Source organism: Indicator indicator, chromosome 19, assembly GCF_027791375.1.
Source record: "Indicator indicator isolate 239-I01 chromosome 19, UM_Iind_1.1, whole genome shotgun sequence".
Lineage (NCBI taxonomy): Eukaryota > Metazoa > Chordata > Aves > Piciformes > Indicatoridae > Indicator > Indicator indicator.
In genome coordinates, this window is record NC_072028.1 from 19,540,001 (window position 1) to 19,555,938 (window position 15,938).

General features: G+C 52.4%; 1 protein-coding gene across 5 annotated transcripts in view; it reads left to right on the plus strand.

Annotated features, from left to right (window-relative positions):
- Positions 1-15,938, plus strand: part of LOC128973459 (guanine nucleotide-binding protein G(o) subunit alpha) — a 192,077-nt gene that overhangs the window by 69,096 nt on the left and 107,043 nt on the right. For 2 of the 5 annotated variants that reach the window (XM_054389777.1, XM_054389775.1), the window contains exon 3: positions 8,213-8,400. In XM_054389777.1, the coding sequence (XP_054245752.1) occupies positions 8,213-8,400 (188 nt within the window). Of the gene's footprint in view, positions 1-8,212; positions 8,401-14,993; positions 15,008-15,833; positions 15,843-15,938 lie in introns of all 5 variants that reach the window. The other 3 variants (XM_054389776.1, XM_054389779.1, XM_054389774.1) reach the window with 3 other exon arrangements.

Genomic DNA, 15,938 nt, shown 5'->3' on the forward strand with positions numbered 1-15,938 from the left:
GGAGGAGCACAACTGCTTCCCAAAGAACAGAGTTAGGGGTTGCTCGTGGTCAGAGCTGAGGACTCTGACAACCAGGACTCTGCAGGGTTCTGGGCTGATTGCCTTCAAAATTTTCATCAATGAAAAGCAGATGAAAATAGATAATTACACCTGGGAGTGGCATGGAGCTGGGAGAGCTACTTCAGGAGGGTGGAGGATCAGCTTTGCAGCTTAAAATGCTCTTGGTAAAGATGTGGGGAGTGGGTCTAGGCTGGGGTGCTGTGCCTCAAGAAGGAGGAGGACTCACTTGGAGAAGGTGTCACAGCAGTTGCTAAACCTGCCTCAGGTTGGAAGGGCTGGAAGGAAGACATCAGAATATCTTGTCTGGGTCTGGAGCAGGGGGAACTGCAGCCTCTGCTTGATGTGGTGTTTCAGGATAAATGGACAAATGTTCTCCTCAAAGTGGCCCTAGCTCTGGGCTCCCCAGTTCAATGGATACAGAGAAATACTGGAGAGAGTCCAATAAAAGGGCTACAAGGATGATTAAGAGAGTGGAACATCTCTTTTGAGGAAAGGCTGAGAGAACTGGGACTGGTTAGCCTGAAGCAGAGAAGGCTGAGAGGGAATCTGATCAATGTTTACAAACACCTTAAGGGTGGGTGTCAAGAAAATGGGACCAGGCTCTTGTCAGTGGTGCCCAGTGATAGGATGAGGGGCAATGGGCACAAACTGGAACGGGATCACAGACTCACAGGATGTTAGGGGCTGGAAGGAACCTCTGGAGATCTTTGAGTCCAAACCTCCCCTGCCAGAGCAGGACCATAGAATCCAGCACAGGTCATACAGGAAAGCATCCAGATGAGTCTTGAAAGTCTCCAGAGAAGGAGACCCCACAACCCCCTGGGCAGCCTGTTCCAGTGCTCTGTGACCCTCACAGTGAAGAAGTTCCTCCTCATGTTGAGATGGAACTTCCTGTGCTGTAGCTTACATCCATCAACATGAGGAAAAACTTTGGTGTGAGGGTGCTGGAGCCCTGGAGCAGGCTGCCCAGAGAGATTGTGGAATTTTCGTCTCTAGAGACCTTCAAACCCCTCCTGAACATGACGTCCGTGCGTGGCCTGCCCTGGATGATCCTGCTTTAGCAGTGGGGTTGAACTCGGTGATCCCCAGAGGTGCCTTTCAGCCCCTACAATTCTGTGTTTCTGCGGCTCCTCGCTCGGAGCAGCTCTGCCCCAGCCCCAGCCCCTGCCCCTCGGCGCTGGCTCTGCCCTCTGCTCCGCTGCCAGCTGCGGCCGCGCAGCCGCTGGGGGCGAGCCTGTCGGCAGCGACATCGCAGCGAAAGGATCTCTGGCTCTTCAGTGCCTTCGTTTAGCAGTCAGGGAGAGGCTGAAGGCACCTAAGTGCTGCACTGAATGGGAGCCAGAGCGAGCTGCTAGGCAGAAGGCAGCCCTGGGGTCCAAGTGCTTCATTTGTTTCGCAATTGAGCAATAGGCACTGAGGCACCAGGCACTGCTTCAGGAGCAATGACTTGCTGGGGGGATGGCAGCAGAGCTGATCTGCAGCAGAACCCTTTTGCCTAGCAAATAGCTGTTCATTAAGATCTCAGAGCAGCCTTCCAGTACCTGAAAGGGGCTCTGGGGGAGGTGGGGAGGGACTTTCGATAAGGCTGGGAGTGACAGGAAGAGCAGCACTGGCTGTGGGCTGCAAGAGGGGAGATTGAGACTGGAGATGAGGAAGAAATTGTTGGCAGTGAGGCTGGGGAGACACTGGCACAGGTTGCCCAGGGAGGTTGTGGATGCCTCCTGCCTGGAATTGTTCAAGGTCAGGATGGATGGAACCTTGAGCAACCCTGGTGGGAGGTGTCCCTGCCCATGGCAGGGAGGTTGGAACTGGATGAGCTTGAAGGTCCCTTCCACCCAAACCATTCCATGACTCCATGATTCAGGCCATTCCAAAGTGAGTATGACAACATAAGAGGCAATCACCTGGGCTTTGCAGTTAGCAGCTGAGGGGTGGGCAGCAGCATGAGCAGGTACCTCAGACTGTGAAGCTGCTTCAGTTGTCTCTCCCCATTCCATTTAGAGCACGGTGTTTCATTAGGCACTTGATGAATGAAACAGCTTTTTAATTGCTCAGAATCACTTTTTTAAAGTACAGCATTGTCTCCCCCCAGCTCCACAGCCTCTGGGGAGCCTCTTCAATCTCTTTTCTTCCTTTGCCCTGGAGAGAATTGACTCTGGTGTGGCAGAGAGGAGCCTGCCTGTAGCAGCTGCCTTTGTATGCCAGACACAGGAAAAAATCCAAGCCTCTTAGAAACCAAAGGCTGCACGTTTAGTGCTGAAAACCCTCTGCTGCCATTCATTTGTGGGTTGCTTAAGGAGTAACCCACCCTGCCTGCACCTTTATGAAACCACACAGAATCCCAGGATGCTGGGAGGCTGGAAGGAACCTCTGGAGATCATCCAGTCCAAGCTCCCTGCTAAAGCAGGGCACCCACAGCAGCTTGCCCAGGATCACAATATCTGGCTGGGTTTGGAATGTCCCCAGGGAAGGAGATTCCACAATCTCTCTCATAACATTGGTTCAATGTTCCCACACCCTCAAATTAAAGAAGACTTCCCAGTTTTGAAGCACTGCTCCCTTCTCTTCATTCCTACACAGCGTGCTTTTTTTCATGGTCACAGCTCACTACTCCATCCCAATCTCATTTCTCCTTGTGTCCTGCAGCAAGCAAGCTGGCTGCAGCCATCCCCCCTAACAATACAATTCCTGGGAGAATTGATGGAGCTTGAGATGCCTTCTGGGCAGAAAAGCACAACAGCAGGCATGAAGAAAGGGGTACCCCAAAAGGGTGAGGAGCACCATGGTCATTTCCCAAGGACTATGGAAAGAGCTGCCCTGGGAGTTGAGCCATCAGACCAGCAGGGCAAGGCAGAGGTGAAACATTTGCTGAAAGCACAAAGGACAGAAAACCAGTTGCTGGTGTCCTAGCAGGCCTGGGAATGGCAGTAGTCAGTGGGGATCTGCTCAATGATTAGGTGATGTGCTAATTGTGAGATTGATTCAGCCATAGGTACTTCACAGAATCACAGGGTGGAAGGGACCTCAGGAGATCATCCAGTCCAACTCCCCTGACAAGGCAGGCTCACCTAGAGAAGGTCACACAGGAACAGGTCCAGGGGATGGAGACTCCACCACTTCTCTGGACAGCCTGTTCCAGGGCTCCAGCACCCTTAAATTAATGCAGTTGCTCCTTGTGTTTAGCTGGAACTTCTGATGATCCAGTTTGTGCCCCTTACCCCTTGTCCTGTCACTGGGCACCACTGTAAGAAGCCTGGTGCCACCCTCCTTCCCCCCACCCTTGAGATCCCCCCTGAGGCTGCTCTTTTCCAGGCTAAAAAGCCCCAATTCTCACAGCCTTTCCTCACCAGAGAGATGTTGCAATCCCCTCAGCATCACTGTAGCCCTACAGCAAAACTTCAGTGCTGGCATCTGCAGTGCTGCTTTCAGCTCCTGTGGCTTCTTTCCCAGAAAGATTTCACAGAAGAACAAGCCAGGCTGTTGTTGGGGTTTTTTTTTTTCCTCCACGCTCTTTTCTGCCCCCTTTAGAAGCAGAGCTTCTTCTGGCTGCTTTGCAGGATGGCAGCCTGCTGCCCAGTCAGCAGTATGTTCACTGGGGAAATCTGGAGCCACTCTCCATCTAATTCCACCCCTTCAGCACAGAGAGCCCTCTTACTTGGTAGGCAGCTTGGAGCATCCAGCAACACTGAGTATTTGCAAGTGAAAATGTCAGAAACCAGAGGTGGTTTTAACTCTGAAGAAGACCAAAGCTCACTCACAGCTGTTCCAACCCTCTTTCTTTCTTTCTTTCTTTTTTTTTTTTTTTTTTTTTTTGCCATGTCAAGCCCCAAATTGATGCCTGTCAGTGAAAAGCAAACACAAAGCCAACCCAAGGAGTGGCCACCACTGCAATCTCCGCCAGTGTGGTCACAGAATCATAAAATGGTTTCAGGTGGAAAAGCTTTCTGAGATCATCCAGTCCAACCAGCAGCCCAACCCCACCATGGCCATTAAACCCTGCCCCCAAGTGCCATGGGCACAGCTTTCTTGAACCCCTCTAGGGACTGTGACTCCACCACCTCCCTGGGCAGCCTGTGCCAATCCCTCCCCACTCTTGCAGCAAAGAATTTTTTCCTCCTCTCCAACCTAACCCTCCCCTGGTACAATTTCAGGCCAGTTCCTGTCTTTCTATCACCTGAGATCGGTGAGGAGAGACCAAGCCCAACCTCACTCCAACATCCTTTCAGGGAGTTGTAGAGAGCAATGAGCCTCCTCTTCTTCAGACTAAACAATTTCAGTTCCCTCAGCCTCTCCTCATAAGCCTTGTTCTCCAGACCCTTCACCAGCTTTGTTGTCTTCTTAAAAGGGCAACATGTTTGGTCATGGCTGCCCCCAACAAGTTTCAGCTGCATCTTCTTGCAGCCTTTTCACTGCCCCCTCATGCCCATCCTTTCCTTCATCCTTACATTCTCTTAGTTTCCCCAGAACCAACCTTTAGGCTGCCCTGCCCCCAAAATGCAGCCCTGAGCCACCCCAGCAGAAGGCACAAATCCTTTCTGGTGATGCTTTTGCTAAGCTCCTGCCTGCCTCCCACAGGACCCTTTCTCTGCTGAGCTTCTTGCTGCTGTGCTCACAGATGGGAGGAACTGGTACTGGAGAATCAGAGAATCACAGGATCATAGAATCATAGACTCATAGGATCATAGGGTCATAGAATCATAGAATCATAGAATCAGTCAGGGTTGGAAGGGACCACAAGGAGCAGCCAGTCCCAACCCCCCTGCCATGGGCAGGGACACCTCACACTACATCAGGCTGGCCAGAGCCTCATCCAGCCTGGCTGCAAACACCTCCAGGGATGGGGCCTCAACCACCTCCCTGGACAACCCATTCCAGGCTCTCACCACTCTCATGGGGAAGAACTTCTTCCTCACATCCAGTCTGAATCTCCCCACTTCCAGCTTTATTCCATTCCCCCTAGTCCTATCACTACCTGAGATCCTAAAAAGTCTCTCTTGAATTCAGACAGGATTGATGTAGGTCCTTGTGCTTGGTGCCAGCTATAACTCCTCAGGTTTGCCTGCAGCTCTTGCCAAAGAATGCATTTCCCAGCAGCTCAGCAACTTCTCTGAGTAGCAGGCAGTGATCCATGAGACCCATGGCTCTGCTGCTCCCCCTCCTTCCCCATCACTCCAGTGCTGCTACTCCCAACCTCAGCACAGGCACTGGCTTCACACAAAATACAAGGTCTGAAACTCTTCAGCAAAATCCAAGCTGGCTGTAGAGAAAGATCTGGCAGGTTGGCAAGTCTGGATTGCCTAAGTCAGAAAGGCTTCCAGCCACCCCTGCTCTTCTCAGCCCAGCTGAGACAAATCATAGAATCAATAATGTTGGAAAAGTCCTCATCAGGTCCAACCTTCTACCCAACACCTCCATGACCACCAGACCATGGCCTGAAGTGCCCACCTGCTTGTTTCTTGAACCCCTCCAGGGATGGGGAGTCCACCACCTCTCTGGGCAGCCTGTTCCAGTATCTCACCACTCTTGCTGCAAAGAAATTCTTCCTGACATCCAACCTATCAACCTTGTGCAGCCTGAGGCCATCACCTCTTGTTCTGTCTGTAGTTACTTGGTAGAAGAGACCAAAGCCTCCCTCCAACCTCTTTTCAGGGAGCTGTAGAGGTCTCCTCTCAGCCTCCTCTTCTTCAGGCTAACCAACCCCAGCTCCCTCAGGCTCTCCTTATAAGCTACACTCTCCAAACCCCTCACCAGCTTCATTGCCCTTCTCTGTGCCTGCTCCAGCCCCTTCTGCTGTCTCCAGGATGCCATCACTTCATGGAGCAGGGGGGTCTGTCCAGTTCCTCAGATCAGGAGCTTAAAATTTTCCTGGGCATCAGTTAGTTGGACCTCCTGCCTGTCTTAGGCTGCCTTTGCTTGCACTCATAGTTCCCCAGTGCTTGGAGGGTGTCAGAGCAGCTCCTCCCAGGAGCTCAGTGTGCAGTGATGAGTGAGGGAAGGTTGTGGTGAGAAGAGCACAGAGCTGGTTGCTTGTGTTAGAAACCCTTTCCCTGAGCTGTAGATCTATGTCTTTGTCAGCATGTTTCTGTCAGCCTTGTTCTTCATGTAGTCATCTGTTAATAACACAGGGCTGGCAGCCAGCCCCAATCTCCACCACCAGCCCAGCACTGGATCTGTTGCAAGCTCACTGTGATCCCTGCTGGTGCTCCTTCTCCTCAGGGGGATGCCAGAGTTGCCAGGACCTTGGCCTCTGTGTATCTGCTTTAACAAAACCGAAAAAAGGGAAACAATAATCCCATTCCAGACAGGTTTTATCAGTGCTGGTGAAGGACTCACTGCTGTCCAGTGGGATCTGAGGATGAGCAAGCAAGGACTTCATTCCAGCTAAGCAGATCATCCTCTCTGCCATCATTTAAGAGACAGGATCATAACTTATGTCTTCAGTGGCAGAAATGATTGTCAAACACAATTAGGTCTGCCAAGCCCAGCTGTTTTCTAGACAACACCCAGGCTTAGTCCTTGAGTTCCTCTAGAGATGAAGAAATTGCAGGGGACAGTCTTCTGACCTGACTGCAGGGACTGCACAAACTTGCTCCAGCAAACACTTCCTTCAGTAAAGACCAATGCAGAGAGCATCCAGAGTGCAGAGTGGAGAGGACCTGTGGGTCTCATAGATTCAGAGAAAGGTTTGGGTTGGAACAGACCTTAAAGACCATCTAGTTCTAACCTACCCCTGCCACAGGCAGGGACACCTCCCACCAGCCCAGGTCACTCAAGGCCCCATCCAGCCTGGCCTTGAACACCTCCAAGGAGGGGACATCCACAACCTCCCTGGGCAACCTGTGCCAGTGTCTCCCACCCTCACTGCCAACAATTTCTTCCTCATCTCCAGTCTCCATCTCCCCTCTCCCAGCTCAGAGCCATTGTCCCTCATCCTGTCACTCCCTGCCTTTGTCAAAAGTCCCTCCCCAGCTCTCCTATAGTCCCCTTTCAGGTACTGGAAGGCTGCTGTAATGTCTCCCTGGAGCCTTCTCTTCTCTGGGCTGAACAACCTCATCTCTCCCAGCCTGTCCCCACAGGGGAGGTTCTCCAGCCCTCTGATCATCTTTGTGGCCTCCTCAGGACCTTCTCTAGCAGCTCCAGGTCCTTCTTATGCTGGGGGCACCAGAACTGGATGCAGTGCTCCAGGTGGGGTCTCAGCAGAGCAGAGCAGAGCAGAGGGGCAGGATCACCTCCCTCCTCCTCCTGTTTATACTGCTTTTGCTGCAGCCCGAGGATACTGTTGGTTTTCTGGCTGACATAATATGGCTTGAGGTGGGAAAACTCCCAGCACTGTCTTTAGAGGAAAGGGAAGGAGAGAGAAGGTGTGAAGGGCTGCAGAAAATTCAGGTGCTACCCAACTAAGTCACTTCCCCTCTCCATGACTGTGTCCCTGTGCGTGCAGGGGTACTGTGAGTCCTGGTTCCTTCTGTAAGGCACACCAGGACTTACTGTGAAAAGGTCTAGACAAGAACTAGGGTTTCCTATCACTTGTTTTACTGGTTCAGATCTGATCTTATGGTTGTTGCAAGCATTGAGTATAGACCTTGACAGGAAAAGTGTTGTAGGAGCTGGAAACCTCCCCACTGTGACCATGAAGCTCTTCAGGCTCTGGGGTTTGCAGTTCAGCTGGCAAGGAGGTAGAACATCACAGAAACCTAGAATCATCCAATGCCTTCTGTTGGAAGGGACCCTTAAAGGTCATCTAGGCCAACCTCCCTGCAGTCAGCAGGGACATCTGCAACCACAGGAGGTTGCTCAGAGCCACAAACAACCTGACCTGGAATGGGTTCAGCGGATGGGGCACCTCCCACCTCACTGGGCAACCTGGGCCAGGCTCTCACCACCCTCATATATCCTGACCCTGTGCAAAACCTCCTTGAGAGAGAGCAAAAGGGATGGCAAATCCAGGCACTGGGCTCAGATCCACCCCTGGGAGAACAACCAGAAAGGTTTCAAAGGAACTGCTGACTAAATGAAGTGAATTGAGCTAGCAGATGTGCTCTTCAAAAGAGCACAGCTCTCTCTTAAACATCTCTCCCATGGAAATGACATCCTCAAGAGGTGTTTGTTTTTTTTTTGTTTTGTTTTGTTTTGTCCTTTGCCTCTTCCTCAGGATCATCCACGAGGATGGCTTCTCTGGAGAAGATGTGAAGCAGTACAAGCCAGTGGTCTACAGCAACACTATCCAGTCCCTGGCAGCTATTGTCCGTGCCATGGACACCCTGGGCATTGAATACGGCGACAAGGAGCGGAGGGTAAGTGCAAAGAGCACCTGCAGGCTCCAGAGCACCACCAGCAGGAGTCTGCACCTTCTGAGGCCAGTGCCATCCTGGCCTGCATCAGGAATAGTGTGGCCAGCAGGAGCAGGGAAGTCACCCTGTCCTTGTGCTCAGCACTGGTTAGGCCACAGCTTGAGTGCTGTGTCTGGTTCTGGGGGCCTCGGTTCGAGAAAGATGTTGAGATGCTGGAAAGTGTCCAGAGGAGGGCAACAAAGCTGGGGAGGGGTCTGGAGCACAAGGCTGGGGAGGGGTCTGGAGAACAGCCCTGTGAGGAGAGGCTGAGGGAGCTGGGGGTGTTTAGCCTGGAGAAGAGGAGGCTCAGGGCAGACCTCATTGCTGTCTACAACTACCTGAAGGGAGGTTGTCCCCAGGTGGGGGTTGGGCTCTTCTCGCAGGCAAGCAGTGACAGAACAAGAGGACACAGTCTCAAGCTGTGCAGGGGGAAGTTTAGGCTTGGTCTTAGAAAAAAATTCTTCCCAGAAAGAGAGATTGGCCATTGGAATGGGGTGCCCAGGGAGGTGGTGAGGTCAGTGTCCCTGCAGGTGTTTAAGAAGAGCCTGGATGAGGCACTCAGTGCCATGGTCTGGTTGGTTGCTTAGGGCTGGGTGATCAGTTGGACTCGAGGATCTTGGAGATCTCTTCCAACCTGGTTGATGCTGTGCTTCTAAGTATCTCAGGAGGAAGAGGAAGGAGGTGTGGGGCTAAGATTTACACCAGCATTGTGTGCCTGTGGCACGTGCAGCACGTGCACCAAGCCAGGCTGTAGGCACAACTGCTTCCTGCCTGCTGCTGGCACACAAGTGTCACCCTGGGGACATCTGTGGCACAACAGCCAACACCCCTCCTGCCCTGGCACTAGCCAGGCCAGTACAAAAGCAATTCTCTCATCTAAGGACAGCCTAGACAGAGGTACTGAGGGATGTGGGGAGACAGTGGGAACCTGTGTCCTGTCTGCTGTGTGTGTATTGGACAGGCAGGCTGGGAGGAGAAATGGCCTGGGGAGAATCCTAGAACCACAGAATGGTTTGGCTTGGAAGGGACCTCTGAAGAGAAGTCTTGCTGCTCTTCACATTCCTAACACAGGGAAGATTTTAGGATTAACTTGAATTTTGTGATGTCTTGGCTGGCTTTTACTCATCACCTCCCCCCACTCAACCACACCCAGCCCCTGCACTTGCACACAAAGGGATCTGTGACTTCACTGAGGTCATACAATTGACTGTTAGAACTGCTGAGCTTGGAAGAGACCTTTGAGATCATCCAATCCAACCACTCACCTAGGGATCACCATCCCACCGACACTGCTAAGCCACTGCCACTAAGCCACATCCCTCAGCACCACATCCAGGCATCTTTGAAACACCTCCAGGCTGGTGACTCCACCACCTCCCTGGGCAGCCTGGTCCAGTGCTGGAGAAACCTTTCTGAGGAGACATATTTCCTAATATCCAACCTGACCCTCCCTTGGCACAGCTTGAGACCACTTCCTCCTGTCCTGTCACTTGCTGCATGTGAGATGAGACCAACCCCCATCTCCTTCCAGTCTTTCCAAGGAGTTGAAGGCAACAAGGTCTTTCCCTCAACCTCCTCTTCTGAAGCCTAGACAAGCCCAGATCCCTCAGCTGCTCCTCATAAGACCTGTGTTCCAGGCCCTTCAGCAGTGTGGTTGCTCTCTTTGGACATGCTCCAGCACCTCAAGTGTCCTGTGTGGAGAGCAGTGTCAGCATGGGGCTTATCAGAGCAAGGCTGTGATGTCTGGCAGCCTTCTCATGCCACACACCCAAGCCAGCCTGGCCTTTTACAGTTGCTCCTCTGTTGTTGCTTTAACCAGCTCCCTATTTTTAAACAGTGGCATCTCTGTCAGGTGCCCCTGCCAGCCTCTGCCTCTCCTTTCTGCATTTCTGGCTCATATCAAGCCCACAAGGAGAAGCTCAGAGCCCTAGAGAAGCCAGGACCATCCTTTTTGCATGCTGCCATCCCTGAGAAAGTAAAAGCCACTTTCAAAGTTCAGGATCAAAGGGCTCAGGACAGGCTGAGAGCGTTGGGGCTGTTCAGCCTGGGAAAGAAAAGGCTCCAGGAGACCTTAGAGCAGCCTTCCAGTATCTAAAGAGGGCTACAGAAAAGCTGGGGAGGGATCCTTTACAATGGTTTGCAGTGACAGGATGAGGATGCTCCTTCTCCTCCAATGGCTTGGAGCTGGAAGAGGGAAGATTGAGACCAGAGATGAAGAAGAAATTCTTGCCAGGGAGGCTGGGGAGGCACTGGAACAGGTTGCCCAGGCAGGTTGTGGATGTCCCTTCCCTGGAAGTGTTCAAGGCCAGGCTGGATGAGGCCTTGAGCAAGCTGGGCTGGTGGGAGGTGTCCCTGCCCATGGCAGGGGGGTTGGAACTGGATGATCATAGACTCATAGAATGGTCTGGTTTGGAAGGCACCTCTTAAGGTCATAGAATCATAGAACTGTCAGGGTTGGAAGGGACCTCAAGGATCACCCAGTTCCAACCTCCCTGACATGGGCAGGGACACCTCCCACTAGATCAGGTTGCTAAGAGCCCCATCCAGGTCATCTAGTCCAACCCCCAACGACCCCCACCATTTCTCAGATCTCCTCCAACCCAAACCATTCTATGATTCTATGAAACAAAACTAATTTCAGAATAAAGACCTGGTAAAGGCAAAGCCCTGTGTGCCACTGAGTCTGTCATGACTATTTTTAGGTGGCTATCAAATGCCAGCTGTATGCCATCCCCCAAACTCCTTATCTGAGGGCTGATAAGGAAAGCATTCTGGAGCAGGGCTGCCAAAAGCCTCCTGTGGCCTTGCTGTATGGAGAGGTTACTTTCTTTTCTCCCACTGGCAAAGGGGGAAATTTTGATTTCTTTGCATCTAGGGATTTTTTTTTTTTTTCCACCATCCCCCCCTAGACTTTTAAATCCTGGAGACATTTCCATCCCAAACGTAGAGACGATTCCATAATGGAGTTCTTGTGAGCGTGCCGAGACCTAATGCTGATGGCTTCCAAACTGAATACATTAATCTGTTGATTACTGGGTGACTCAGCTCTCAGCCAGGCAACTTAGCTTCTCTCAGCTCAAAACCTGTGCCCAGGAAAACAGAAACAAATCATTCTCCATGTCTGAGCTGTGGCAGACAGCTCGAAAATGTACAATTTCTTCTTTCTGCTTTGTTTGGGGTTTGCTTGGTAGGCTGTGGGTTTTTTGTGGGTGGCTGGTTGGTTGGTTTAATGCTTGAAGCCCTAATTCAAGTAGGAAAAGTCAGCCCTGCTTCAGTGCCTGTCAAAGTGTGAGGTGTGGAGAGGGAGAGCTGTGATTAGGACTGCCAGGGAGGAGAGGGTGGAGCTCTGGGCTTGTACAAAATGTCATGGTCGTATTCCCATGGGAAAGATGCCAAATGTTCCTAGGGTGATGAGATAACTCAGGCTGGAAAGGAGCTCAGGAGGTGTCTAGCCCAACCCCCTGCCCAAGCAAGGACAGCTCTGAGGTCAAACCAGGTTGCTCAGGGCTTTATTCACTCGGGTCTGAAGTCCTCCAAGGATGGAGACTGCACAAGTTCTTTGGGCAGCCTGGCTCCACGTGGTGAACAGGTTTCTCCTTATCACAGAATCACAGAATGGCTCAGGTTGGAAGGGACCTCAGAGATCACCTACTCCAACCCTCCTGCCATGGGCAGTGATGCCTCTCAATCAGACTTGGCTGCTCAAGGTCTCATCCAGCCTGGCCTAGAACACCCCCAGGGAGGAGGCATCCACAACCTCCCTGGACAGCCTGTTCCAGAGTCTCACCTCCCTTGTACTGAAGAACTTCTTCCTCAGCTCCAGTCTGACCCTGCTCTGCCTCAGCTTCAAACCATTCCCCCTGGGTCTGTCTCTAGACACCCTCAGGAAAAGTCCCTCTGCAGCCTTCCTGGAGGATCCCTTCAGGGATTGGAAGGCAGCTGTAAGGTCACAGTTCAAGAAAGAGAAGGAACTACTGGAGAGAGTCCAAAGGAGGCGGCAAGGAGGATGAAGGGAATCAAACATCTCTCCTCTGAGGAAAGGCTGAGAGCCCTGTGCTGTGTAGCCTGGAGGAGAGAAGGGGATCTCAAATCAGTGTTCTTATCTGATCAGTGTTCTCAAATACCTCAAGGATGGCCCCAAGAAGATGGGGCCAGTCAGTGGTGCCCAGTGATAGGACAAGGGGCAACGGACACAGGCTGGAACCAAGGAAGTTTCACCTCATCATGAGGGAAAACATCTTTACTGTGGTGGTGCTGGAGCCCTGGAGCAGGCTGCCCTCTCTAGAACTTTCAGAACCCACCTGGACAGGTTTCTGTGCAGCCTGCCCTAGGTGACCCTGCTTTAGCAGGAGGGTTGGACTCAGTGATCTCCAGAGGTCCCTTCCAACCCCCACCATGCTGGGATTTTGAGGGCTGATTCAGAGCTTCTTCTCCCTTCACAGATGAGTGTAAAATTCCTCCATCCAGCAGCAGACAGAGGGGAAAGGAGCCAGTTCAGGCTGGAGAAAAGAAGGCTCTGAGGTGACCTTCCTGTGGCCTTCCAGGATCTGAAGGGGGCTACAAGAAAGCTGGGGAGGGACTTTTTAGGATCTCAGGTAGTGACAGGACTGGGGGGAATGGAATAAAGCTGGAAGTGGGGAGACTCAGACTGGATGTGAGGAAGAAGTTCTTCCCCATGAGAGTGGTGAGAGCCTGGAATGGGTTGTCCAGGGAGGTGGTTGAGGCCCCATCCCTGGAGGTGTTTGCAGCCAGGCTGGATGAGGCTCTGGCCAGCCTGATGTGGTGTGAGGTGTCCCTGCCCATGGCAGGGGGGTTGGAACTGGCTGCTCCTTGTGGTCCCTTCCAACCCTGACTGATTCTACGATTCTATGAAATCTCTCAGGCTGTGGTCTTCCTCTGGCTCCTTTCTCTTAGCCCACCTCCCGAGGAGGTTGCTGTTAGCAGTCTCAAACAGTCTTTATTTTAATCTCACAAAGGCTGCTAGCCTGCTGCTGTGATTAGTGCACAGCTGCTGGAAAGAGAGGCCATTAAACAGGCGATTTGGTGAGCATTATGCTGCATGCTTCATCCCTTTTCAAGCACAAGCTTTGCTATTTTGGAAGCCATTTCTCAGCCAAGGGTTTCTAATGCAAATCTTTTAGTGGGGGATTTTCCCCTACTCAGCACTGTAAGCCCCTCCCTGGGGAGAGGAGAGCTGGGGAAGGGGAGTGGGACTGCAGCCACGCAGCCTGATTCAGCAGCAGGGAAGAATCACAGAGGCAGAGACTCAGAATCACAGAATACCAGGTTGGAAGAGACCTCAAGGATCACCAAGTTCAGCCTTTCCAGGTAACAGTGCAGCTGAAATGAGCTGGCCCAGCACCCTGACAAGCTGAGTCTTAAACTGCCCAATCCACTGCTTGCCCTGGGAGATGATTCCAGTGTCTGACTGTGCTCATGGGGAAACATTTTCTTCTGGAGTCCAACGGGAACCTCTCCAGGAAGAAGGAGGCACAGCTGCAGGACAGGTTTTCCCCAGTGCTTGCTTGGTTATTATAGCTTCCCCCACCCCCAATTGTACCTCTGCACCCCTTGCACATGGCACCCTGGCAGTGTCTGGAGTGACAAACCCTCTGCCCTCCTTCTTAAATGCAAATGAGGTGATTTGTGCTCTTGTTATTGAGGTCATATGGCCCAAACCTCTCTCAATGTCCCCATTTTTCTCCTCCTCCTTTAATATTTAGTCTAACAGAAGTGAAAGGCTGGAAGAAGAGTCCAGACTGACCCCTTTCTTTGTCAGTCAGAGTGAGATCAATGCAGGAAAACCCAAGCTGAAAAGACAAAGCAAATGAGGAGAGGCAGCAGCCCAAGGTCTAGCTGCCCCTGCCTGCAGATAAGGACCTGTCCCTGGGTTGAGAACAACACAGTCTGCATGTAGGATTTCACTTCCAGATGTGCTCCTTCCTCAGGAGAGCAGCAGTGCCTGGCTCACAGAAGGTTCCTGGCCTGCAGGCAGCACCTAGGTCCTTGCTTGTTGTCCTCCAGTGCAGGGAGCCAGGAGCACATCCTGCCTGCTCACAGCACCTCGTCACCACACACAACCCTGAAGGTCAGTCTGATGCTCCAGAAGAGCTCTGCAAGTGCAAAGTCATCAATCCTGCCCGTGTTGCAAGAGAGAGGAGCAGCTGGCATGGAGACAGGAGCTGGCTGCAGGAGGAGTGACATCTAGGAGTGTTCCTCATCTCCAGGGCCATCACTGCCCGAGGTCTGGATCCCCAGCTAGCCAAAGAGAGGGCTTACACGAAGGACAGAGCAGAGCCTTGCTCTCATCCAGCTGCTCCAAACCCTCCAGCTGGGCACTGGGGTTGTTCAGCCTGGAGAGTTGTTGTTCTGCTCTGCTGAGACCTCACCTGGAGCACTGTGTGCAGGTCTGGAGCCCTCAATATAGGAAGGACATGGACCTGATGGAGCAGGTCCAGAGGAGGGCCATGAAAATGATCAGAGGTTGGAGCACCTCTGCTATAAAGACAGGCTGAGGGAGCTGGGGGTGTTCAGCCTGGAGAAGAGAAGGCTCCAGGGAGACCTAATAGCAGCCTGACAGTATCTGAAGGGGGCTCCAGGAAGGATGAAGAGAGACTGTTTGCAAAGGCCTGCAGGGACAGGACCAGAGGCAATGGCTTCAAACTAGAGCAGAGCAGACTTAGATTGGATGTTAGGAACAAGTTCTGCACCATCAGAGTGGTGGAACACTGGCACAGGTTGCCCAGGGAGGTGGTTGATGCCCCATCCCTGGAGATATTCAAGGTGAGGCTGGAGGGGGCTTTGGGCAAGCTGATCTAGTTGGGGATGTCCCTGCTGACTGCAGGGAGGTTGGACTGGATGAGCTTTGGAGGTCCCTTCTGGCCTGGACCATTCTATGATTCCATGACACTACCCATTCCTTTATAAGCAGCAAAGATGGCCAGAGCCATTGAAGCTGTGTCCAAGCTACTCCTGAGCAGCAAAGGTGCCTCCAGCCTCACCCCCTCAGCACATCCTGAAGGACCAGGGCCACAGCCACTGTCACCTGCTGCCTTCCAGTTGCCAGGAGGGGGGAACCAGTCACAGTGTGTGGGAGGAACTCTCATAAGACCTGCTCCTCTGTAACTGTTTTTTTCTGTAAATACTTGGGGATTTTCCTTCCTTTCAGGCAGGTACCTGTTTAGAGCAGCTGGCTCCTGCTGCATGTCCCCAACCCAGGCTCTCTGAGGAACACCAAAATGCTGCTGGGAATTGTGGGGAAGGCAGGGGAGGCCCTGCCATGCTGGTAGGAAGGCTCTCTGGCTGACTGGGGTGTGCTGAGGGTGGATGGGTGCAGGATTCCTGGGGGTCTGCTTCTGCAGGGAGGATTACAGCCAACCCTTGCTGGTTGGGCTGGGAGCTTCACCACCGTGAAGGATAACTTCAGGCTGCTGGGTGGAGAAGCAGGATGGAGTGGGAGAAAAGGGAAGAGGGAATAAGGGGGGGCCAGGTTTTGCCTGGTTGGGTTGGACTAGATGCCCTTCAGAGGTCCCTTCCAATCCATACTAT